The sequence below is a fragment of the Rhipicephalus microplus genome, chromosome X (genome assembly GCF_043290135.1).
Source record: "Rhipicephalus microplus isolate Deutch F79 chromosome X, USDA_Rmic, whole genome shotgun sequence".
Taxonomy (NCBI): Eukaryota; Metazoa; Arthropoda; class Arachnida; order Ixodida; family Ixodidae; genus Rhipicephalus; species Rhipicephalus microplus.
The window spans coordinates 217,356,405-217,383,608 of NC_134710.1; the positions used below are offsets into that span (position 1 = coordinate 217,356,405).

At 46.3% G+C, this 27,204-nt stretch overlaps 1 protein-coding gene across 1 annotated transcript in view; it reads left to right on the forward strand.

Annotated features, from left to right (window-relative positions):
* The first annotated feature begins 4,988 nt into the window (after window positions 1-4,988).
* The window catches only part of LOC119187463 (lysosomal phospholipase A and acyltransferase), a 38,423-nt gene continuing 16,207 nt past the window's right edge, over window positions 4,989-27,204 (forward strand). Inside the window, exons 1-2 of the mRNA XM_037435572.2 lie at window positions 4,989-5,342; window positions 26,604-26,760. Coding sequence (XP_037291469.2) covers window positions 5,207-5,342; window positions 26,604-26,760 — 293 coding nt within the window. The 5' untranslated portion in view covers window positions 4,989-5,206. The remainder of the gene's footprint in view (window positions 5,343-26,603; window positions 26,761-27,204) is intronic.

Genomic DNA, 27,204 nt, shown 5'->3' on the forward strand with positions numbered 1-27,204 from the left:
ATGATGATGATGATGATGATGATGATGATGATGATGACCCACAACAAAAGGCACACATGTTACGCCACGTACCGGTTGAATAGCATGTTCGGAAATATTTCGCACGCATAATTGGCAAGGATTTAAAGCATATGCTGCCCATTACACAGAATGCCCATTACACTTCACTAACACAAATCACTTTAAACCTTATGGATTACATAGTAGTAATCCACACTTTTAACTTTTCGAGTAACACCATACTGACCATACAATAAAAAGTATGCACTAAGTGGTGGGGACTCGCTCGCTAGATTCCGTGCCGACCGGTTGTGCCCTCGCGATCTCCGACGTGAGCGTAGCTCTGGCCGACTGGGCTGGCCCTACGTCATCTCCTGACACCGACCTCCGACGACAGAGTAGCTCTGACCGTCTGGACTTGCTTTACGCCATCTCCTGACGCCAAGAGCTCTCGCAAGAGGTGCCCCGTCCTCGGACTCCTGTGACCGTGTTTCCATCTTTCTTATCTCTCCTATCCTCTCGATATGTCCTCGCTCGCTGGCTTAGCGCATCTCTCTTTCTCTCTCTCTACACCTTTATTCCTATCCTTTTAATCCCTCCTCACCCCCATTCCTTGTGAGCTACTGTTGAGGTGTCGCACCCTGATGCAGACAGTCACGGGGCTCACTTTTCTCTTCTCTTTTCCCTTTCAAGAACCTCTATACTAAGTGGTGGAAGTAAGCACTACGTATACAGGATATCGATATCGCGTTTTTGTTGCAGTAAAGCAAACACAAGACAACGCTGTTCGAGTAGTCAGCTTACAAATGAAATTCATGCAAGCGAAGCTGTTCATTTTCGTGAATACCACCGTGGTATTTCTGTTGAATTGTTTCTGGCCAGCGGTATGATTAGAGAAGCACGTGCTTGATTGTATGACGTAATGCAATGGATGAATGTTTGAATTGGCTTTCTATAGCGATACGGTCAACGCAGGCAACCGATACAAGTCGTCACGCGGTGACGCGCCTGCTTTTCATTCCAGAACTCTAATCGAGCATTACTTGCGCTGAATATTTGGCGGAATGGGCTTGTATACAATTCATTTCGATATGTATCGCGACGAAGTGGAGGCAGACCCGTGTGCAAGTGACTTCTTATTCAGAACGTACATTTAGTCAGTGATCATTTGCGACAATGCTGACAATGCAACGTGAAGAACACACTGAAGGACGTTTTAAGAAAATACGTTGGGTATTGATTCATTGATAAATGGGGTTTAAGGTCCCAAAACCACCATATGTACACGAGAGGTGCCGTAGTGGAGGGCCCCGGAAATTTCGACCACTGGGGTTTTTCGACGTGCACCCAAATCTGAGCACACGGGCCTATACATGAATTTCGCCTCTCAAAAATGCAGCCGCCGCAGCTGGGATTCGATTCTATGACATGCGGATCAGCAGCCCAGTACCTTATTCACTCTACCACCGCGGTGGGGGAAAATAAGATAGGTATCATTGGTTCTCACGAAATTATGCTCCACCGCTTGCATGCGCTCTAATTGTGGGCTCAGTTTAAGGCTGAACGCCCTATGGATGACGTCAATAATTTCGCTGAACAACTCAATGAGAGAGCACGTTAAGCTAGCGACAAGCTTATTGGCCAGTTGACTGTGAAAATATATGTAGATAGATAGATATGTGGGGTTTAACGTCCCAAATCCGCCGTATGATTATGAGAGACGCCGTAGTGGAGGCCTCAGGAAATTTTGACCACCTGGGGTTCTTTAACGTGCACCCAAATCTGAGCACACGGGCCTACAACATTTCCGCCTCCATCGGAAATGCAGCCGCCGCAGCCGGGATTCGATTCCGCGACCTGCGGGTCAGCAGCCGAGTACCTTAGCCACTAGACCACCATGGCGGGGCGTGAAAATATATGTGATTGCACATTTGGTAACCACAGCGACGTAAGCAACTTTGCCGAGGAAATAAAAAAAAACTGAGAATATTTGCTGTGAATCAAATCAGCTAAAGCGCCTCAACCTCAATGAGGACACAAAGTCCCTTCTCAACCATTAGGCAGGCCTCGCTTCTCGGTAGGCAGCAAGAAAAGGAGCGTCTGCGCACGCTCCATTGACCGTTTCGAACTATTCTAGAATGCATACTCCAAGTAAAGTTGTGACGTGCCCACATGTCATATTTGTTCTTTTTGGCATTTGGCGTATAGTAGACGTTTTTTCTCCGAGATCGTTTCATGCCCGGGTATGGCTCTGTAGAACCAATGCTTGCCACGCAGTCGTCATGGGTTCCATTTCTACCTCAACAGAAGTTTTTTTTTTATTAAAACCATAGCGTCGAAGAGCTCGTTTCGCAGACATTCTGGCGTCATTATTGGTTGTGAGCGAAAAACAGGCGTTCTCCTTGAGCGAACATTCGGGTTAGACGCACATAAACAAAAAAAAAAGTTCGGTAATAATGAACGAGTTAGAGAGGATGAATTAAATCTAATGAAAGATGGCTTGGCGCATTTGCTTATACATTGAAAAACCTGCAAGTGTGCAAAACGTTTTAACGAGATCAAGATTATGGGTAGAAGTAGATATAAAACTGGGCGTGAGTTGTTGAAAGCCTATTACAGTAAAAAAGAAAGAAAAACAGTGCATCAGTGACACGTTAGTGGCGTTGTACGTATTGGAGAAGAGATTGTTCCATAGCTGGATAGCCTAAGGTTGCGTGGAGACTGCGCATGTCTGTATGTTGTATACTTAAATCTGGGTTCACACTCAGTCTATACTTCAGTTGGAAGTTCCGCTTGTGATTGTCGTTGTGTGTTCCTTTACTCTGTGTTTGTGATATTTCGCGGCTAAAGTATGTCATTAAGCAAGTACCAACTATGCCAACAATCAGTCTTGACGAAAAAAAAAAGTTCGGCATGGAGATGAAAATTGAACTCTGGCCTTCTGCGCGGCAAGCCGGTGTTCTATCGCGGAACCACGCAGTTTTTTTTTTATTGTCGGAGCGATGCCAGTGCTTGTGACTGGTTCGTGGAAAACGCCATAAGAATGCCATGTAGGGGATGGAGTCTCTTTAACGCATGAATTATTGCGTGACAGAATCCTAGAATCACACCATGGTGGCTCAGATTTGGGTGCACGTTTAAGAACACCCGGTGGTCGAAATTTCCGGCGTCCTGCCCTACGGCTTCTCTCATTGTCATATGGTGGTTTTGGGACGTTAAACCCCACATTTCAATAAATGGAGGACACCTAGTGGGTGGTTTAAAATTATCTACATGTTACAAAGGGTGCAGCCGTCACTCGTACGCATGATACCTTACGGACGCGTAGTCGGTACTTCATCAATTCGCAAAACGGGCAGTTACGACGTACTTCGCAGCTGTACATCCAGTAGACATTGCAGTAGTTTGTAAACGCCAATGTTACGCAAGCAAACGTTACTTTCCTTGCGGCATGGTTGAAGACGATGAACACCGGATTACGCTATCGCATTGTACTGGTTCAAGCGTTCTCCAAGTTCTATTTATTTATTCGCATCTATATTTCAAATTTTCGCACATGGACAACGCTGCTTTTTCGCTCACAACCAAGACTTCGACATTGTTATTTCAGCAAAACGAGCTTTTTAACGCTGTCGCCTTAGAAGATAGTCACCTGACTGAAGATATTACAAGCTTGCAACTGCCATCATGATTTCGAGTTTCTCCATTCTCAGTTTTCATGAAAGCTAAACAGGAAAACAATAAAAATAATAGCTCGGGGCGATTGGCATAGCGGCACTTACCCATGCTATCGAGATTTTGTGCTGCTGCTCTTAGAAATCAAAACAGGGCTCGACTGACATATATGTATAACAGACAGCGTAATTGCGGCATTCTTCGCAGTATAAGACTGCTTTGCAGAACGCAATACTTCTTGGCGTCTTTTCAGTGGACATGGCGGATGACATGATGTAGGGAAGCATTTATAGTGGCTGAAAATTACAACTACAATGTTTTATATAGATATTAGTCAGTTGGGCGCCCCCTATAGGTGTGGATACCTGACCAGCATTTTTTTTCGCACAGATACCTGTTATGTTGAGGTAGGCAACGGACAACGCCAACGGGGGTCCCCGATTCTTTGTTATTCTCTTGTTCAGCAATACATTATGTCTGGTCCACCTTAGTTTAGGAAAATATTCATTGGTGAGTATGTGACGCTACCTTTGACCTCCTCATCGACCACATTATGGCTATCAGTGAGTACCTGTGGCTTCAATATTTTCCCCAAGAACATCACTCCAAACATCACACATGCATTCGACTCAGCAGAATGCCAGCGCGCGGAGTTTCGGAGTGCGAACCCGGAATTAGAAAGTTCCTTGTGAAGTTTCGCGTTCAGTGGCAGCCAGCAATGCGTGAAATGGCTGTGCAATGGCTTCGGTCACTGATCTTTTTGTTTAAAGCAGACTGCTTCTTCGTACGGGCAGAAAAAAAAAGTTGAGCGTGATAAGTGGCTGTTCACTGCAATGACGCTTCCATTGTTGCTTTTTGTGTGCGCCAGATGTCACGTGTTTCTCAGTGTAAGGAAGCGCGAGCCTAACCGACCGCTCGCCCCCTTCTGGGAAGGCGCGCACAGTCTGCGGAACTCGGGGGCGCCGCCAGTGCTGGGACGGCGCCCATATGGCGAGCACGCCGGCAGGCGCGTCTCTCTTGACTGTCCCGCTTCGCGAAGCCGTCTCGCTAGGCGACCAATGGACGGCCGCGGGTTCACTACGTCGAACGCGTCACCGAGGCTGCACGTGACGCCGGAAAGCGTCGTCAACCCCCGCGCGTTCTTTTACTGCGTGGTTCGTATCGCGCCGAACCGTCCCTTTGTCCGTCTCGTTTTTCTCCCTGTCTTCATTTTTATTTATTTACTTACGCGCTGTTTATCTCTCGTCCCGCTCGCAGCTCTTGAAAAAGAGACCACGCGTCGGCTGCCGACGCATAGCATCCGCGAGCTTGCGTCGAGCGCGCGCCTGGGAGAGGGAGGCCGTGGTCCGCGACTCCCCCAGTGGGCCCACATCGCTGGTTGCTGATCGGAGTGGGCTCGTATTGGGCCACCTAGCGTGCGCAACCGCTGCTGTCTTCGGGGCGGTAGGATAGTATTTAGGATAGGATTTCAATTGGCCCTTTCTTGTGCTCCCGCTCGCATCAAAAGGCGTTTCCGTCCCGGCGCTGCACCATGTCGAGATTAGCGAAACTAGCATTATTTTCGACATTGTTCGCCTTCTTCAGCGCGGGCGACACCGACGCTGCCACTATCCTGGAAAGGCTGCGCAACCGAATATTCGCTACGAAAAAGCATCCGCTCATACTAGGTAAGTACACAAACTTTCTTTGTGCGTATGCCCGTGTTTCAACTTTGGCACAGTGAACACCCTGTTGCGAAGGAAGATGCTGTACAATCTGCTCAACGGGTGGTTGAGATTTGTCTGTGCTGCATTTCACTTCAGGCAATGAGGTATACTCGGAATGTATAATTTGGTTCTAGCATGCCTTTCGTGTATATCCATTTCAGCGCTGAATGGGTTAATAGATATAAATACCGTATTTCTTGGACGATAACGCCTGCTCTTCTTTCTGTCCCAGCTTTCCGAGCACGTCTTACACAATGGCATGGTGCCACTCACATGCATAAAACGTCGCGTGTTGGTTTTCTAGTTCTTCCGTAGCGCGCCACGCCGCAGGTGTAAAATGCCAGTACATGGCTGTCTACAACCTTGCGTAAAACAATAAATGCCGTTCGGATTCCACGGACGCCAATCCGAAGATGCTGCCGGCCGAATGGGGATGAAATTTAAGACTTTACGCTGGAGGACGTGGCCTTCTGGTGAAGCGCAATAAATATTCGTCGTTTAAGTGCACCCGACAGAAGGGCTGCATTAATATTTTTCTTTCGCGAGAACTTCTGGCCTCGTAACAGTCGCCTTTACAAAAATTTAGTGCCTTTCGCGATGAGAGTATAAGTGTTCGTCACTTCATTATGCTAAGCAAATAAAAGCGTTACGAATTATACACGCCAGTTTTTTTTTTTGTTCAAAGCTTGCTGCTTAAAAAAAAAGGCTCCAGTTAAATCTTGAAGATACGATATGCGGTCCCAGAGGAACTGTGGTCTTCCAAATTTCTTTAGTATCCCGTGAGGCTACCGTTTGTATTTTCGAGCACGAGCAATTTTGCGGCGCTTCGTTTGATGATGTCGAATTTATGGTATGCGCGAGTGCTTAAGTGAGTTCGGCGCGAGCTAAATCAGTTTCAGATTTAACTCATTAATTGATGAATATGACTGATGACTTGAAAAACGTGTTTTTTTTTCTGTGCATGCCATCTATTTGTGCACTTTGTTGATGGTGATTGTAGAACTGATAAGCGACTGCATACGCTTTCTCATAAGTGATGTCATCGGGCGAACTAGGATTTTTGGCGTCACCAATTTTTCGTCGACCGTGGATGACTATGTAGTGATAAAAGCATGATTAGTGAATATGCATGCGCGCATTTCATGAGTGTAAGTTTGCCTGAGTGCGACGACTTTTGAGTAATTTCTTGCTCAAAAGATCATGACTAAATCGTTTGTGTTTTGTCAGACCGCCCCCTCTTCCTCTACCCACAATCGGAAATGTCGGTCAAGGCGAATCAAAGCCTGTAAGCAGCGGGTGGCTCGGCTATAACAAAAGGTTGCCCAAGCAAGTGGTGGCTTTCCCAACCAACCTAAATAGCTTGCGGTCACGTTTCTTTGTGTACATATTTTTGCCACAACTATCTATGTTTAAGAATACGCACATATATGTATATCTGTTGCTGTACACATGGTGGGACACTACGTCCCAAAGCTACATTCTCGATCCGTTCGAAGAGGCGGCTATGCATTATTTCTTGACACGACTGAGGATAAAACGAAACACTGTACGAAAATGAAAATCCAGTAAAAAAATGTTCACGGAAAGCCTGGAAGCGCTGATTGTGCTTTATCTTTTAATTTCACGGATATCGCTTTGAATCTTGTACAAGAGTGCACACGTAATTACCAGCCATTTCACTTTTTTGTCTTAACTGTGCTGAGCAAAAAAAATTTAAATACAAAAGGAAGACACCTGGACACGGCGCACAGTTTCACTAGTTTCTGCATTTGTAGAATTTATCGGCTTCTGTGCGTTGTCTTAAAAAAAAACAGATATGCATGTAGGCCATGTTTGCTTGATTAGATAACCGGTTGTTAATTTTTTGACTGCCACTGGTAGTTAAGTAGAACTAAGAGGATCGAAGGGAGTCGCCGAAAATTGGGTGCGGTTACAAAGATAAGTAGCTAAGTCTAAAACTACTGCAATTAGAGAAGATTGAAAGTTTTAACGAAAAAAAATAGATTAACCTTCTCAAAAATGCAGCCGGGAAATCTTTTTCAGTTGAATAGGCACCCTTCAACGCCTTTATCCGTGAACCAACGAAATAAAGTGGGTTGTGTTTTCAAAAGGTGCATAATGGCAGGGGTGATGTCAGTGAGGGGGAAGGGGAAAGGGACTTGATCTATGGGGGAGCTGGAGCACCCCTAAACTTCCGCCTGCCCTCCCCCAAGAGCAAGCATAATCAACATACAACGCATATATTCCCAGCCTTCCTGTCCCCCTGAAGAAGTTACTTGCCATGGGTTCCCGCTAATTCCAGCAAAAAAAAAAAAAAAAAGTCCTGACGCTGCCTCTGCCTGACGGGTGTCTCGGATTTCAGTGAAAGGTGTACCTCATCTCTACGGCAATGCATTGGACTTCAGCTGTACGGGCGGATGCAATTTCATCCTAACTCACAGCACCTGTATTGAGTGAGTGGACTGCCCAAAGGTGACCTGTCTGAAATCCGAGGCGGTATATTCTGCCATTGTCTGAAAATATGCTTTGGGTAAGGAAAACTGCGACCTCGCGGATCGCTTTATTCGTGAAGATGCAGAAGCGTGGCCAAGAGGCGTCGAAAAAAAAAAAAATTGCTATATGGGAAAAAAACAGTGTGGGGGTGGGGAAGGTACGTACTGAGTACAGGAACACGGAGCGGTCCTAATAAATACGCAGTAAGCGCTGGCTGTGTTCTGTGAGCGGTGAGCTTCGGCCTTGTCGTTGGCATGTTTCTTCCATTGTTTCGTGCAGAATCTTTAGAAACATGCGTATAGAAGGAAATATCAACACGGGGCTTGATTTGTGCCTAGATATTCGTGCTGTGTAACCGAAGCAGCCATGAAGAATGGGGAAAAGAGTAAAAGGGCCTTTTGATTACGCAACCAGAATGACGATGAAATGACGTCAGCCTAGGTTTACCATAAGGAACAACAGAAATTCAGTGTAGTTTCGCCATGCATGTCGGATGAACAACAGGCACGCTAAGACACGCGCACATCTTTGTTTCATCGGTATTGTTTTCTTTTTTTGTTTCGCGAATTTTGTGAAGGTCATGCATTTATGCCGGTAAAAAAAGAAGTCTGATAATGAATAGTTGAGCGCTAGCAGGAGTGCAAATTTGTGGCATTTACACCGATCGCCATTCGCCCCGCCGCGGTGGTCTAGTGGCTAAGGTACTCGGCTGCTGACCCGCAGGTCGCGGGTTCGATTCCCGGCTGCGGCGGCTGCATTTCCGATGGAGGCGGAAATGTTGTAGGCCCGTGTACTCAGCTTTGGGTGCACGTTAAAGAACCCCAGGTGGTCAAAATTTCCGCAGCCCTCCACTACGGCGTCTCTCATAATCAAATGTTGGTTTTGGGACATTAAACCCCACAAATCAAATCAATCAACCGATCGCCATTCGGACTGCGGTGGATGGAGGCTAGCCCCGCCGTGGTGGTCTAGTGGCTAAGGTACTCGGCTGCTGACCCGCAGGTCGCGGGTTCGAATCCCGGCTGCGGCGGCTGCATTTCCGTTGGAGGCGGAAATGTTGTAGGCCCGTGTGCTCAGATTTGGGTGCACGTTAAAGAACCCCAGGTGGTCAAAATTTCCGGAGCCCTCCACTACGGCGTCTCTCATAATCATATGGTGGTTTTGGGACGTTAAACCGCACAAATCAATCAATCAATGGATGGAGGCTACACGGCGAATATTCCCGTAGAACGCATCTGCAGTAGACAAGCCTGGATAAGTGACGTTAACTGCGAGTCGGCAGAACCACAATGTTGTGCTACTGCACAGAATTTTCATTCACGTTTGCGTTATTTTTAAAGAATTCGTTCGGCACGACACGTGCGCTGTGTTGCGCAACAGTGTACGGGCTGAAATACATTCAGCGTGAGCCGCGGTCGCTGTCAACAAAAGCCGTTTGCGTGGTTCACTCAGCACACCAAGCTTATCTCCCGCTGAGATAGTCCCGTTATTTTGGTCGCGCGCAGTCTATGCTGAGTGGGCGGGAAGAGTGACTTCCAAAACACTTCATGGATGGGAAGGGCGCAGCTCAATGGACAGGCAACGCTTAGCTACAAACGCAACCGTTTGGTTACTGAACAATGTACACAGCGAAGCTTCGTAGCGAAAAAAAAAAGAGAAAATAGCAAAACTTCCACACCAGTTGTCAAATGATGCGTAAGCAGTGCCACGCCGTCAAAGGGGGACCGCCCCATGAGGGTTTGGCGTATACCTATATGGCGCGACTGCACGTGTGTGCAACGCCGGGTGATGGCATCACGTGTGGCATCACGTGAGTACAACTGCGTTGTCCAAGTTGGGAACACGCGCGCGCGAGCTGTTGCAATAGCGAATGCTTGTAAATGAATCTTTATGAATGGTAGAGTGACCGCCCCGGAAAGGCGTTGGTCTCGGGTTTGAACTCCGGACCAGGACGAATTTTTCGGCAACTAAGAATCCTCATTTTTTTTAGATATCCGTACGGATTTCCTTGTGGCTTCGTGCTACAAACTGGTGGCTGTCTTCTTTCCATTTCTTAACTTTTCCGCCACCTTACGGGTTTTCTTAGAACTCATTTGCAATGTTTATGAATGTTCGCAAATGTAAATGAATGTTGATTAGCTTACAAATTCTAATACTCGTCGGGCGCCATCAAAGCGACTGAACTTCATCGGATGAATTCGAGCCTTATCAGTCTTTATCGAGCTCGTGGTGTTTATATCTGTCCAAGCTTACCGAACTCGAGGTGACTACATTCTTTGTTCGAATTATCTTAATTACCGAACATTTAGTGATGAAGTTACGATAGAACTCGAGCATTGATCTCGTTTTGCTATTACCAAATATTTTCACAATGTCTTCTTTACTGGTTTTTGGTAATTTAATTATTGACTTATCTTGACTATAGCTTTATTTTTTTGATAACTCCCGTTGATTTTCATTACATCCTGCACGCCCATTGCTCGCTTTCACGTACCCCTGTATTTTTAACTCCCAATGCGTCACGTTACGGACACCGTTTCGCTACGATTTGGCTTGTGGAATAGCTAAGTAATGCTTACACTTGAAAAACAGTTTTTTTAAGTCGGTATACGGCGAGCGTGGACGTGATCATCAATTCTCTCTGCTGATGTTCTTCGGGAGTAACTTGGACACAAAAGTTGTGCTTCACTGTAATCAATAGCCATTGTTGTAGATGTGGGCGTGTGGCATAGAGATCTACAAAGAATAGCCAGAAGGACTTACTTGTAAGATATATACAATGGGACAAAATATATGATAAGATAGACTGTTGTTATGTTATTCTTTTTTTTAGAAAAGAATTATCTAAAAGGCTCGTGAAACTGAAAAAGAAAATTCGTTCGATGCCATGAGGCACATTTGCTTTGGCACCCCTTTTTGGTATAAACGCCATACATCACTGCATCAAATTTGTGTGACGTTTTCAATATGAAACTGCTGAGAAATATAGCTGACCTTGTACGCATAACGAAGCGACCTGAGTGGCAGTCCCATCGATGTACTAATCTTCCAGTAAAAAAAAAAAAACGCTTCGTAATTCACGTCAGCTGTATTTCCTCGTCTACGTGCCTGTGAAAACATCTATCAATGTTTTGACAGGCTGAATTCAAAAGGAAAAAAAAATTGTCTTACGTCATAGAGTGCAAAAGTGCACGCGACCTCTTAAGTCGTTAAATTGATTCGGGGTTCGCCCCGCCGCGGTGGTCTAGTGGCTAAGGTACTCGGCTACTGACCCGCAGGGCGCGGGTTCGAATCCCGGCTGCGGCGGCTGCATTTCCGATGGAGGCGGAAATGTTGTAGGCCCGTGTGCTCAGATTTGGGTGCACGTTAAAGAACCCCAGGTGGTCTAAATTTCCGGAGCCCTCCACTACGGCGTCTCTCATAATCATATAGTGGTTTTGGGACGTTAAACCCCAGATATCAATCAATGATTCGGGGTTCAATTGTAATACGCGGTCCTTCTTGTACTGAACTTACAATAGCAAAATTTAAGTGAGCTAGAAGTTCAGGAAAGCATGGACACCTGAAGGCGTGCGCACAGGGTTGGGGGGGGGGGGGGAGGGGGGCAAAGCCACCTAAGAGAAGCCAAGGGGCGCATGCGCAATGTCTGCCCCCTGTATTGACTTGATAAGGAGTTGGGACACTGTGATGACCCCCCCCCCCCCCGCCATATGAAAGGGAGCCCTACGCACGGCTATGGCTGTAGCCAATGTTTCGACAAGCGTACAGGCTACAACTGCTACTCGTAGCCTCGATGAAGGGCAGTCCGCTTGTCGAAACGTTGGCTACAGCGACAACCCGTGTTAAAATTATTTTTTTTTCATCGCTTATAGCCAAACTTTTGCGTCGCGATTTTTCATCTGGCATAAAAGTAATGGGTAGTATATGAATTTATCTGGTCTTCGCGCTTGTAGCATCACACGTTCATGTGGATTTGTTCACGACTATAATGTTGCGATTTAACATCCCAAAAGCACCATATGATTAGGAGAGAGGCCGTAGTGGACGGCTCTGGAAGTTTTGACCACCTGAGGTTCTTTAACGTGCTCCTAAATTTATAGTATACGTGTCTCTCGAGCATGTCGCTTCCATTGATAAATGCGGACACCATGGCCGGGATTCGATCCCGCGCCCTTCGGGTCAGAATTCGGGCCCATAACTACTATATTACAGTGGCAAATGTTTGCTAGGATAGATTCGCCTCTATCGCACCGAGGTCCAGCGAACTCACTACCGTAGTACAACAAACATTGTTTCTTTATTGCGCCGTGGCTACTAGCCCCGGCGAGCGCATAGGGTCCAAAACCTTATAGAGAAACAAGAACAAAAGGCTGCGTACGCGCATGAATGCAATGAACAGTTGGGTTTGTAATGGGAGGTATTCTGGTAAATAAATTGCCAAGTAGCAAAGCATCATAAAACCGAAACGATGAAATTTAGTCAAATCCACGTGAAATCCACTATTTCCGCGCTGGTCGAGCCTTCCTGAGTGAAATGCTTGTGGACAATATTGCCGGATGTCCCTGCGGTATTTTTCAAGCGTAAGCTGCTACCAGCTCACTACGACATCTGATTTTGGTAGTCTTTTTGTGCGACGCCGGTGTCTATAACAGCTATAAAGCATAATGAAAAAAAAACGAAAATACAGTTAAGTTGGACCTGAACCAAGGCGTTTTTAGTACGTGTCAACTTATCTACGTCAAATCCACACCACTGTTCTTTTTCCTCCACTAACTGCTTGTAGTATAAGCCAATAGATATTTAAACGCTAAATCATGCCAACCACACTTCGGCTAGCAATGGAATACTACTACGGCTTCAGCTCAATCAAATGATCAAGAATAGCTACCCACCCAGGTGGGTAGCTATTCTTGATCATTCTGCGTACGGTGTAATTTCTGCGTGTACGGTGATCATTCTGCGTACGGTGTAATTTCCGAATGTGCGCGGCACTTTCAGTGAAGTTGATTATCATCCATCTGCTATAGATATCCGCATGTCGCACTGCCATTCTCGATTTCCGCTGAATGCGGAGGCGTGCTTTTATGGAAAACGATAAGCACCAGCGCAGCTTTTTGAGACACACAAGCGCGCTTTTCTTTCCTTCGTGGTATTTATTTTAACGTATTTAATGCATACGCATAGCAAACGAAGTAGCCAAACCCGCCCCCGCGCCCCGCCGCGGTGTTCTAGTGGCTAAGGTACTCGGCTGCTGACCCGCAGGTCGCGGGTTCGCACCCCGGCTCCGGCGGCTGCATTTCCGATGGAGGCGGAAGTGTTGTAGGCCCATGTGCTCAGATTCGGGTGCACGTTAAAGAACCCCAGGTGTCGAAATTTCCGGAGCCCTCCACTACGGCGTCTCTCATAATCATATGGTGGTTTTGGGACGTTAAACCCGACATATCAATCAATCAACCAATCAATCAATCGAAACCGCCCCCACAAGCACATGCACGACAAAGTTGCTGAAACTTGATCTGGAAAAGAACGAAAGCGTCCTATTGGGTGAGGAGTGGCATGTGCAGCTGGGCGAAAATTGTGACGTACACGTTGATTTGCACCAGGCGTCAACTATCCGTATTGTTTAAAGCTGCCCACCTATTGCAAACGGTTCAATCATAATTCATCATTATGATAGTCCACAGTATGCACAAAGCGTTTTTGCTACCTTGGTGCCCATTTTACTTTACAGTCGCACAGTAAAATTTCAGTCGTGATACCATGTGAATTGTGAAACCGATGCTAACTTTTGAGCTGCCCAACCACAGCTCAAGCTTCAAAGCTGGCCAACCGTGAAGGGCTGTGCCACTCATCGCCATCACATAGCAACAGCAGCAGCCTCAACAGTGACCCTCGTGTGCGGCCTATTAGGTCCCCATAAAGCAGTATAGCTCGCACTTGATGTCACGCCACGTGAAGTAAGTGATGTGTGACCGAAATAAAGCTGCCCGTCTATTACAAACATATATGCCTCAATTCGTTATCACCACCAGTAATGATCGCGTCAATAGGGGCATTTTACGTTTCGAGGACTCGCGTGTTCCAGCTCCGTTGTCGCTATCGTTGCATTGCAGTTGAACAGTATTGCACGAGGTGTTACCCCATGTAGCTTCGTACTCAGTAAGGGCACTGAAGCTGCACATTCTAAAGAGTCCTATCTTGGTAGCGCCCTATCTTACCATTGTCTTATGTTTCCTCTGTGTTCATAAAAGAGCTATATTGCCGTAGTGTAAAATTCGATATCCTTCGCAGGGTACGTTTCAGGTCATAATTGACATCCGACAGTTTATCAATAAATGTGGGCAGATTAAAACACTACATTGTTCTCCGTGCTTGCAGTAGTCCGCCTAAAAGAATTTACTACGTGCTCTTAGGAGTCAGCTTCTCCTGCATGCTTACACTGTGACTGTGCCGCACGTTAAGCGCAGGTATGGTGTGTTCCTTTTCTTTAATTGAAACTGTATGAACAGTACAATTAACGCCGTTTTTTTTTTCGAAGTTCGCTAGAACCTGCTACATCGACGCAGTGCCATAGGTGCAAATCACCGTCACAAGATGGGAGATAACGTCAAGATAAAAGTAAGGTTGATCCCCTATCTGCAAAAGCGACGTCCTTTTTTTTTGCGCTCACATACTTGAAGTAGATAACGTAATAGAGGATTAATTCGGATAAAAAAGAACGATAGATAGCAAATGCGATAAGTTTGTCACGATGGGAAAGCTATTCGTTGTGCGTGCGGGGTGGAACAAATACTGAAGTGCTTTCACGGACAAAGGAAACGAGGGCACGAATGTCACTGTCGTCACAGCAATACAATAGAAACCACAAGTTGGCACTTACCAGCAGTAATTTACGCATTACCCTTTTTTCTTCAATCGCACTGGAATTGTCGCAATTTGCTTTTTATTTTTCCGGTTTTATTTACTGATAAGCATCGCTGGAAAATTAAGCAAACAGCGCGATCATCGTTTGAAATATTGGCTTTCGCATTTGGACTTTCACTATCACGCTCCAACAGTTTTTTGCCCTGTATATACGCGGTGGCACGTTACGTATCTGGTGTACACGCTATACGTGCCACGGATGTACATATGCGGTGTATATGGCAACGTATGTATACGCGGTGTAAAGAAAAGTGTCTGTTACACATCAGCTCCTCTTAAGTGTTCAAACAGTGGCTGCTTTGGGCATCTTACTGATAAGAGTAACTTGAAAGAAACCACGCTTTGGTCAGACTATCGCTTTCAACGGTCAGAAACTCTCGCTATCATCTGACGTTGTATAAAATGTTTTACGACGTATAAGGTTGACCAGTACATAAATTTTCATTGTGGCGGTGTAGCCGGCGCAACGCGGCGCTAGACGCGAACTGATATGAGAGGGAGCCTCGATTTGATTCGAGTATTTCAAGGAAATTTGCCTTCAGTTGGTCGTTGAAGTTTCAATGACTTTTTCTCAAGGCCTTATAAATGGCGTAATACATTATATACTTTCAGCTTAAGTTAACTCGAATGGCTTCACAAGATCTCTCGAATGAATAAAGTTATTACCTATAATAGATGAAAAAGTGTTTTATTATGATGAACGTTTAAATCTACCGACGGAGGTGTTTCTTACGATTGATCCTCATTAATTTTTTTTATTTATACTACTGATTTCGCTGCGCGTAACATTCCACCAACCTTCCTTTTAGTTACTACAGCGATATATTAGAGACAGTGATTGATGCTTGCCTGCGCATTTTTCACTTAGGACAGAGTAGAGATGGCGGTATAGTAGTGGTAGTAGAAGAACTAGAAAGCATGACTAGATATATCCGGGCCAACCAGAGCGATAGCCGTCAAAACAACGCTGCGGCGTGACGAAAAGTACCGGCGGCGGGAAAGGAACGCTTCGTGCTGAAGACCCTGGCTGCGGCGGTGAAGTGACGTGGGCAAAGTACTTAGACAACCGAAGGCGCCTAGCGCTGTGGTTTATCTGTCTAGTAGTAATAGCAGTAGTAAGAAATATATATGCTCGACCATACTGAAGTGTGCCGGCGTAATTTAGCATGAGGTGCGCGATCATAGAGTCCTATACTACGCCCCCGTGGTGGTTACGATACTTGGCCGCTCATCCGAGGGGCATGCACGTGTTCACTCGTGGTCGCATTTGCACGTAGGAAAAAAGCCCGGAAAACTGTATGGCACAATATCAGTGCACGTGAAAGAACTCCAGGTGTTCGTAATTAAGCATGGTTGCATTATGAGTTTTTTCCCACATGCCATCACGCTCTGCTGAATGGCTGTATAGCGGAGCTACACATGCAACCCGTTGCTCACTCGATGCTTGCGCGCATGCGCACTGGCTTTAGTGCTACGCCGTTGTGTGAAAATTTCTGATGTTGATGATGGTGGCATAATTTGTTTAATGGAACAAGGGCGAGTAATGGCCGAGGAGTGCATATGTGAGAATTTTTGTGCCATACAGCCACCAATGGTGATCAACGAAAACTGCGTTTAAGTAGGTAATTTTTCTTTGAACATCGAACTTCTTTAAGCCGTCCGTGCACAGCGAATACAAAGCTATTATCAACGAACACCTGGTATCTTCATCCGTTTTTTTCGGCTTTGCTCCCAAAACACGTGCGCTTATTAGTCTGGTATGGGATGCAAAAAGTCTGATGAGAGAACGAGCACAGAGAGAAACAGATAGAGAAAGTTAATGAGAAGTAATAGGAAGGGAGGCAGAAAAAGAAAGAGAAATAAATGGACAGGGAGAGATACCGAAGAAAACGAAGGCGAAAAAGTATGAAAAAGAGAAAGCGAGACAAAAACAAAGTGCAAAAGATAGATTCAAAATAAGAGGAGGAAAGAAATATTGAAATATAGAAAGAAGCGACAAACAGTGATAGAGAAAGAAAAAGAAACAGATATAGAAAGAGGAAAAATACAGTGAACAGACAATGAAAAAAGATAGAAAAATAAAAAGAAACAAGGCATGCCGCCCTGTTCCACGCTTCCTTCAGACATGTCAGCACTAGTGCAAAGCTGCCTTAATATATTTTTTTTGTTTCTCTTATCGGGAATGACGCACACGACACATCGTACAGCTTCTCGTCGTGAATGAATATCGTGGTTGCCGACTAGCCAAGGAAATTTCTCTTTCAAAAGAATTCCGTGGAACGAGTGGTTCAGCGAAATGAGGTATATAATCGTATCTTGACGCCTATAACCTGCTCTTGCTCCACAGTAGGTCTTTCAATTGATAGCCGGCGTTTGCTGTGTAGTTCCCTTGTGTCCGTGCTTGCGCGGGTTTGTTTCAGGGGCGAAGCACCTTAGGCTTGAGGGTTGTCCGACCATGGTCTCCGGTGTTATCGCACCGACCGCACTGTGTAAAATGTTAACAAAGAACAAAGTAAAACGCCACAACTCAGTAAAAAAAATCGCGGCATACTCACGGCGTGAATAATGATGAGTGGGGCGAAACATCCGTCCGCCCGTCCGTGCTTCGTTCCATCCGCTCTAGAGCGGGTATGTGCCACCGGGGGAAACGTACTATACTCCACACATACAGAGGAGCGACAGACCCATGCCCTAAGAAGCTTCGCCTCTAAAATACCAAAATTTTAGCACCCATCAATCAAAGCGTATAAAAAAGTCTGAAAACAAATTGATATCATAATTGTGCCAGAACAATATAAAACGTATACAAGCACGAACCATTTAAAGTAGTCGGTGAATTCAACGTCGATATTAGGGACCTTCGGACCTGATGTCGCTCTCTACCACTCAATTAACATTATATGGGGCAACGCTCTGGTCCCCCATACGATATGAGTTTGGCCCGCTCGTCACGACTGACTTCGTGTAGATACGTCAAGTTTTGTTCGACGATGTATGCGTGCCAATGAGGGAAAATTTTGGACGTTGTAGAATTATCTATTAAATATCGCGTATTACCTTTTTTGTTGAAGCAAGACTGTTGCGTAATAGCACGCAGTCTTGTAAGATATCCACAGAGGCGGAACCACAGCAGCGTATCTGTTACTTAAAAGTGTGGTGGGGCTCGCTGTTAGTTGTATACCTTGTCCCGAATCCATAAACGGCCATGGCCCACGGTGCTCTTTTTGTGGCTGCTCTAATTTTTTTTTTCTTGCAATAGACGAAGGCAGTCGGGATCATGTGGTGAGAAGCACACGTCATACGCGCAATACCGAATAATTATTTTCGCATTGTTGCGATAAATAGGCATAACGTTTGGTGTACATTCAATGGGTAAAGGCTATATAACTGGCAGGAGTTTTTTTGTGTGTGCAAACAGATGAGGGTAAAACTACTGAACATTACACCTACTGCGGAGTACCTCAGGAGGGTGTTTAAGCCCCGTCTTGTTCAATGTTGCCCTCATTGGTCTGGCGAAGGTTCTGCCAGTTCGAAGGTTCTGCCAGCGTCCAGGAAAATGGGTCATATTTTGTGATTCGAAGGCAGCACTTGAGAGTTTGCAGTTTGCCATGCGTAAAAGGAACCATGAATAATTGGTACATGAAATAAGACATTGCCACCATCAAGCTCTAGCACGAGGGCATGATATCATATATCAATGGCTGCCTGGACATATCGGTATAACTGGAAATCAATTGGCTGATGATGCAGCCCGCTCAGCCCATGAAGGAACACGTGTGGTCCCGATTCCTCTATTAAGGGCTGTTACAGCATGACAACTTTACTTGCTGGCTCGAGATCATTCACGCACGTTCTGGTCGTCTACCAGCTTCCAAAGGTGTCACTTATATCAACTGGATCCTTCGCTCAAGATACAGCTACCATCACAACTTTCCCGCTCCGATGCGACATTGTTATGCCGCTTTTGGTTGGGTGTTGCATTCACAAAGGTGTACTCCTTTCACATCGGTATGGCAGACATGCGACTCCTGCGGAACGGACGGTACCATCGAACACGTCCTGTGCAGCTGCGCTTGCTTCGACACACAGCGATGCCAGCTCCGGATGGTTTTGAACCAATTGGACTCTAGACTATTCTGTGTGCAGACTATTCTGTGTGCAGAAGATTCTGGGACCTTGGGCGTCTGCTTCAATTGCGCAGAAAGCGATTAAAGCATTCCTACAGTACACTTCAAGACAACAAATCTGAGCGACCACCTGTAGACTGTGTCTGCTCCCCCGAGTGTGCTCGTGATTGTGTGTACCTTTCTTATCTCCCTGCAACCTTTTTCTCCCCTTCATCCCTTCTCCAGTGCAGGGTACAAACCAGATGTGTTTCTGGTTAACCCCCCTGTCTTTCCTTGCATCGTTCTCTCTCTCTCTCTCTCTCTCTCTCTCTCTGTATGTGTGTTCTCTAACGGCTGTGCTGTGCGTGAATTGAAGCAGTGTTTTGTGATGCCTGGTCACAACATAGCACGGCTCGGCAGTGGTGCGGCTTCCTCAAGTTCAAAAAGATTGCGCACTCGTCATGTAAAGCGGCAGCTTGTCCTTCACCAAAATAAGTAATTTGATTATTTGATGGCTCATGAAATCTTTGCATACACTGGCTGCTGATTCCAAAGTCGCGGGTTAGATTCCCCACCACGCCGCTCGTATTTCGTCGGCGGCTAAACGCTAGGCCCATGTACTATACAACTTAATTCAGTGTATACCTACATTGAATAATCGCAGGTGGTGAAAAATAAAGCAGAGTTTGCCAGTATACAGCGTTTCAGACATATCGTGGTTTTGACACTTAGAACACCACAAATTATTATTGCGCTTTCTCAAATGACTTCGACCGACAAAAGGGAAGAGGACAATTAGGACAATTAGTAGTTATTAAACCGAAGCATGACATTGGCGAATAAGTGCAACTTTCAGTCGGTCTTTTTCGAACTGTAACTAGATCCGGTCTATCGAGGGCACCGTACTGATTTCGTTCGCAGTATGAGAGTCAAAGAAGCGTGTTTTCGACAGCCGCTGTAAGTAAACCGCATGCATAGCTGAGGTCACAAAATCGAGTGTTCTTGTTGACAGTGCAGAAAAGCACCATCTGCGCTTCTTCATTTCTGTCGCTGTCGTCATTTTACTTCGTAGCTCTGGTCTCGAGCGTCGTTAAGCGCTCGGTACAAGGAGCATGTCTGTCTGAACCAGACTGAAGTCTGCACAAGTAGCGTGCATGACGGGCACCAATTAACGAAAACGTACGTCTCGCGCTGCGTTTCTGTAATTTACAAGCGGGTGGCAAAGGGTGCTCTGTGGAGATGAGGTCGTGACCTCGCACTCTCAGCTAGGGCTCTGTGGAGAACGTCTTGCCTTCTTAACGGAGGGGCGGATCACTGTCCGGGTTCGCGCCCTCGCCGCGCGGATGTTGGCGCCTCAGTCCCCGGCAAGTCGAGCTGGCTCGGTTGCGGAACACGTCACTGTTTTTGATTCAATGCCGCTTGTCCTTGACTTCGGTCTTTGTCGAGTGGCCGTGGTAGAAACGGGCATCACTCACTAGCACGGCCTAGAAAGTCGCGGGGCCTGCTGTCAGACGAGCGCGATAAAACCATCTTGCATGATGCTACACTGTCGCATGTTCAAGGTATCTTCGTCTGGCTGAGCCAACTTAGACTCTGTTGCAAAACTGCGATTCAGCCTAGTTGGAACATATCCATCTTGAAATTTTTGCGAAAGTCCACATAGACACAGAAAGGCAAACGGGCGCAATTGCGCCCGTTTGTCTTTCTGTTTCTCTGTGTGCTTGCGCAAAAATGCCAAGATAGATTCTGTTCCCATAGTCGCGCGTTCTTGTCGTCGTACGAGATGGCATGTAGCCTATCCGGAAGGAGGGAGAGATTACGTGCCAGCTCCGATGACATCACGCTGTCGCTGCTTCAAGATCAAGCATAGCTCCTCCACAATGCGTGTGTGAGAGACCGAATTTCAAAGCTACGCGCCATTTGAGCTGTCCGGTCTCGCGTAACCCGCATTTCCTACGCGCACGGATCACTGTTTCGGCATTACTTGGATTGGGGCCCTCAGTTCTGAATATCAAACTGCGTGTGTCATTTGAGATTAGAAAAAAAAGTGCCATTCACGTACTACACTTCAATTAAAAAAGTGCCGTTAATTTAATCATTGAAAAGTTAAGTAATTTTATGCGCTGTAAAGTTTCTCCACCTCAGTCCATTTGTAATCCCTTTGTCATCTTCTTAGCTGTGGCGTTTTAATAAAAAAATCTGTATTGCCTATAAGAAAAATTCCTGTGAGCAGCTAGATCAAACCATGTGTTACAATCTTCCGATTAAAAAAAAAAAAACGTACGTGTTGATTACTTCGCCTTGGTCTCATTGTACTCGCGATATCGGTGAAAGATCACCTAGTTCTGCGTAGCATTACTGAGTTTTTCAGCAAAATTACTTCTCCTGAGCTAGCCTGCCCAGACCCTGAATACCTTCGCTAATGGATATCGCCAGACATGAACAGGCTGGTCGACTTCTTTTCATTATGCTCAGAAATTTTGAGCAGTCTCGACCATGGCCGTATTCAGATTTGTTCATGTCTCCTTTAAACAATGCTCATACCAGAGCGTTTCCTCCCCGTGTTCGTGGCTGAGGCTTTCTGTTACTGAAGTTCAGAGTTGGCTGTCGTGCCCGAACGTTCATGCCGTGTGACTCGGCATGTGCTTCTTGCGAGGCACTTGAGCGTTTTACGTTTGATACGAGTTGCGCGGCTCGCGTCGCTACTTGTACAATATATGTAGCCTTGTTGGCCTGCGGCGTACGACACTCGACGATTGCCCTCTATCCGAGTGGTCGACATGACCGGAGTCGCGCTCTGCTTACTTTGCGAGATGAGCCTGACTTCTCTTCCTGTCTGTAAACAATTTTGATTTGGTCGTTGGCGTCATCTTCTCCATTCCCGACAATTTAATTCAATATTTCCTATCTGCAACTCTTGTCCGCCGCGGTGCTATATAATGGTTCGAGTGCCCGGCAACCAACGCGAAAAGTCGCAGGCTCAACGCAGGCCCCGGTGCCGCCATTTTTATGGGGACGGTATGCTAGAGGCCCGTGTAGCATGGGACGCCAGTGGACACTAAGGAACTCCAGTTGGTCCGAATTTCCGGAGCCCTCCGCAACGGCGTGCCGCATAATCGCAAAGAGATTCTGACTCGTAAAACCACGGCAATTACTTCCAACTGCTGCATCTGTTCTCTTTCTTGTACAGAGTTGGAGGGTGCCTTGCCACTCGCAGAAGTAGGAAAATGGTTCGCGCCCTACTTCCCTTTTTGTTATTTGTATACGCGGAAGTAATAGTAATAATGATGATGATAATATAATTAATAATACTAATATTAATAATAATAAACACTGGGAAGGCCTGGGTCACTCAATTGAACTGTTATTATTATTATTATTATTATTATTATTATTATTATTATTAACAGCTGCATTACGTCGGCCACACAGTTCACTGGGTTTTCTGTGCCTGATACCGCGCCTCGTGGGGCAACTCACGGCCCCAGCGCGCACCGTTTGGTCATCGAGATGTGTGGCGCACGCATGGACGTGCGTCCATTGGGGGCGTTCTTCGATTTCTCCTCAGTCTCCATCAACCTTTGCGTTGTCCTTCTCGAGCTTTCCGAGTGCGGTGTTATCAAGTTCGTGAAACAAGAAATATGTAAGAAAAATTGTCTTGCAAGTGGTGCACATCCGTTTCGCCACAATTTTTCAGAGCTCGGCAAAAGGGGTGGAGAAGAGGTGCTTCTACACAGTCTGTGTTGTTCTTCATTTAGGGCATTGCGGGTGGCATACGTTCATAAATGATGCGTCACCCTCTCGATGATCTCGCAATCTCTTCGGGCTGCGCGTTGTCTTCGGCGCATGGTTACGCCTAAAATGTGGTTTGTATGAAAAGAGCACTGCTTTCTTCGGATTGAGTGGCAGCACGACCCGCGAACATCTCTCGGTCCGTTGTTTGTCACTCAGCAGAGTCGGCGGCGTTGACGAGGGATATCATGTATGCCTCTGTTTCTTTCGAGTAGCCATGTCGGGACGTTGAGGGTTTCATGCTGGATTGCGGGGTGAAAGAAAGCTATCGTTTCAGTCGGCTTGGGCCCTTCTGAGGGCCATTGCTGCCGGTTCTTTCGCAAGATGGGTTCTGGATGAAATAAAGCGTTGCGTCACTAACACCAGTGCGCCTGATCACATGTTTCGCTCAGGAGAATGCGCACAGCCCCGGGTGACGAGATCGGTGTGCGCGTATGGCTTTTGTCAACGGAAGCTTCTACTGTTGAGCAACACATCGCCCAAGGCTCGTCGCCCATCGCGACCTTTGTCTATGTGACGTCTATCGGCTTTTGAACAGTGGCCGCCAGAGAACTGACCTTGACATGCCGTGGGTGTGAATGTAAGAAAAATCATTCTCGAGAAGCACGTGACAGGGTGTGTGTGGTACAAGCATGCGTAGGTATCTTTGATTTCGCTGCACTATATACGCGCTTCCTCTTCCGAATTTACAATTTTGGACTTTTTTCTACTCCTTTTGAGAACGCAAAATGAGCCGCACAGTCTGTGCTCTATTTCGTGCAGGGCCAGTTCAGCACGACTTCTTAATTGTGCTGCAATTGAAAATACAAGTGTCGTTTGGTTGATACGGTGCTGGTCCGCTCGATTCGGGATGCATGGTGGCGAATGTGTCTCTATTTTGGTGCAAAACCCTACATAGCTTACATAAGTTAGCATGTTACGTAACTCGAAGGCCTACATAGTTCTCGGTATATTTGTTTGAGATTTGGAACGTTTTAAGCAGTTTTCGGGGTAGTGTATTTGCGTCGCTGCAAACAATGAACACATTGCTTGTAAAATCTGCGCCGCCAGGCAGCGAAACGATGCGCTTATGTTGCTGGCAATGGCCATTGTACGACGCACTCAAGGCAAACAATCTTTGACAATAACACGGGCTGTAGACGTTGGAGGATTACACTAAAGGTTTGGTGATTTTATTTTGGGCTCATGAGTGCGCCGTAACTGTTTACGCATACCGGCCTCACAACTTTACGTATGGGTAAATTAACGAAAAAGTGACATCTACGGTCACAATGGTACTGCCACTTTATAGCGATTCTAAAATGGTAATTAATGTGAGAAAGAATGTTCTTTTAACCAACACGAAGACATGAGAACACAGCAACGCGCAGACGCGGCCCTAGTGTGCTGTTCTCGCCGCCTCACTTGAGCTATACACTATAGTGTCCTATGATAGAATACCAAGCCTGCATCACAACAAGATAAGATGCTTTACGAAGTTTATACGAACCATAGCAAAAAGGCGGATCTCTCGACACCACCCTTGAAGCAGCTGACTCTACATATGCTGCACGAAGGATACAAACACAACGTCAACCTTTATACGGATGGTTTGACAAATGTCAGGGGGTCTGCAGGAGTTGTGATCTTCCCAGCAAAAGCCGAAACCATCCAATTTCGAACGTCTCGCAAAACAACATCGACAGCCGCAGAGCTAGCAGCACTCCGCTGTGCACTCCGCAGGATTGATCAAGAATAACATCTAAAATGGTGCATATTCACTGTTTTGAAACCAGCTCTGTATTGTATTCGAACTGCGCTACGTCGTGAACCTCATGACCAATTGGTGCTGGAAACAAGACAGTTGTATCAGCAAGTACTACAGAAAGGATATGATGTAACTTTTCCATCATCACCAGGCCACTGCGGAATCGTCGATAACAAGCATGTATGCTGACGCTGCAGCAAAGAACGCTCACGAAAATGGCATGATCGATTCCATCCCACTGTCAAGAAGCGACGCAGTAGCAAGGATTAGTACGCTCGCGCACGATGTCACCAGGTCTCTGTGGAACACGCCCGGATTTCTACACACCCGTCTTCACCGTCTGGACCCATACCTACGACTTTCCATTCCATCTGGGTTATCCAGATCTGAGACAACCGTTCTGTCACATGTGGCTTGGGTGTATTTTATGACTGCCTTTGCTTGCCGCTTCGGATGGTCAGACAGGGTTGCGTGTGATCATTGCGGTGCTGACGAAACCATCGAACATATTTTCTGTCAGTGCCCTCAGTACAACTGTCAGAGACAGTCCCTGTCAGCAGTGTTTGCACGCCTCGACGACCAACCACTTTCCGAAAAATCAATTTTTGAATACCGGAAAGATGGTGCTTCACGCCAAAAAGCGACGAAGGCCCTCCTGAAGTTTCTGCGATCGACCCGCCTCGTCGAAAGCTTGTGACGTTTCAGTGTGTTAGTGTGCTTTCACTTCCATCCCGCTTTCTTTCTCTCATTCCCTTTTTCTTACTTTTCGGTCTCCCATTTCCCCTTCCCCAGAGCAGGGTTGCAAACCAGACACTTGCTTTTTGGTTAACCTACCTGCCTTTCTTCATATCATCTCTCTCTCTCTCTCTCTATGAGCCATAATTACGATAGGATTATGAGGGACGTCGTTGTGGAAGTTTATGGAAATTTTGACCATATGGTGTTCTTTAAGATAAACATGACATCGCTCTCAGTGCACATGGGCCTCTATTTGAACCTCCATCAAACTGCGGCCGCTAGAGCTAGGATCAAACCCGTGATCTGAGGGTCAGCAATCGTGTCATCGAGACGAACTCTCTGCAAGATCTCCTGTGAGAATACCCATGACAGACAGGCTGAAATATTGGCAACGTTATGCTTCAATGGAATGACCAAACTTATAGAGGTATATTATAGTGGTTAATATTTTTTTATCGTTCGTTTCTCGCTTGCCGTCAAATTCTTCCGACTAACTGACGCGGTTAAATCAACTGAGAAAGCACGCGAAGTGAATGAATCTTGCACATATCTTAGCTCATGTTTTATTGTAAAAAATTCTGCGTAAATCCGCAAAGTCAAAATGATTCCACCATTGCCTTGCGTTGGCAAACATTTCGTAAACATTTTTACGGTTCTGCTATTATTTGTGGCTAAGCTTCGCAACTTGAGGCTAAAAAACTTGAACCATCTTCCCGAAGGAAACCCTTATGTGATGCGAAGCAGTAGCGTTGCGCACGGGTGGTGTCATGGGTTGAACGGCGCTAACGCCGGTACTGCGGTGAGCGCTGGAAAATTCGTTTGAAGCAATGGCTGGCGTAGGTCCTGTAGGTGGCACGTGCAGACACGTTTGAATGCGCACGTTAGGCGCGCGTCAGCTTTATTGCGCGTGAACAGACGAGTTGGCAGTGTAGCGAGCAGTGGTCGCGACCGGTGGTACGGGCGAACGGACGAGGCGGCAGCATCGGGCGCCGCGGCGAGTGCGCGGCAAGCGAGGAAGAGAGTGCCGTCAGCGCGCAGCTGCGGCGTGACCTACTTAGAACCGCGCCAACACCTGCGGCGCGTGGCGCATTCGTACGGAGGGACAGCTTTACACAGGCTAGTCAAAGAGCTGCTTCGCGTCTAAAAAATTTTCATCTTGAAGGCGCTTTGTTTGAGGGAAATACGAGTTATTTGGATCGCCGACCAGGAGAATGAGTGCATCATATTTAACTGCATATCAATAGGGGCATTCTAATTTTTGTGGTGACACCTTGTATTCGGGTATGACGAAATAGTTAAACAATAATCTAGCATAAGCTTTTGTGACTGGTGAGATATTAGTTTCTTACCTTCTCAATTTTGAAGATACACATGTGTCCATATTCAAAAGCCCTGCATGCAATTTTCGTTTGCTTCGCGCAGTGCCTGGCGACGGCGGGAGCCAACTCGAAGCCAAGTTAAACAAGACGGAGACGGTGCACTACTTTTGTGAAAGGAGAACCAATGATTATTTTGACCTCTGGGTCAACCTTGAGCTTATGGTGCCCTACGTGCTCGACTGTTGGGTGGACAACATGAGGTACGAACTCGTTATCACCACCAGCCTGCGACTATCTTGCGTGCAGGACTCGCGATTCTGCACTGCCATCTATCAGAGTTCCGGAAATTTAAAAGCACTTCCTTCACCACGTTTTCCACACTGTGTCAAAATAATTGGGCGTCATTTTCACACAGCACGAGAATTTCGTAGACAAAAGAGGACGCGAGAAAGACTGAAGGTTTCTCGTGCTTGCTCACAAGTGTACTTTGTAGTCTTCCTTAATGTGCATGTTATTTTATCGCTGTCTAATAAGTACTAGTCGTTTTACGTCATTTGGGCGACAGTGATGATGGGTAAAAACACGTTTGCTCTTAAAAGTACCGCTTATGATCAGTTACACAAAAATGTTTGATCAGATGCAGCCCCGCATCACATAACTCTGTTTTTTGCTACAATAGTACTCGTTCCGGCTGGTACATGTGA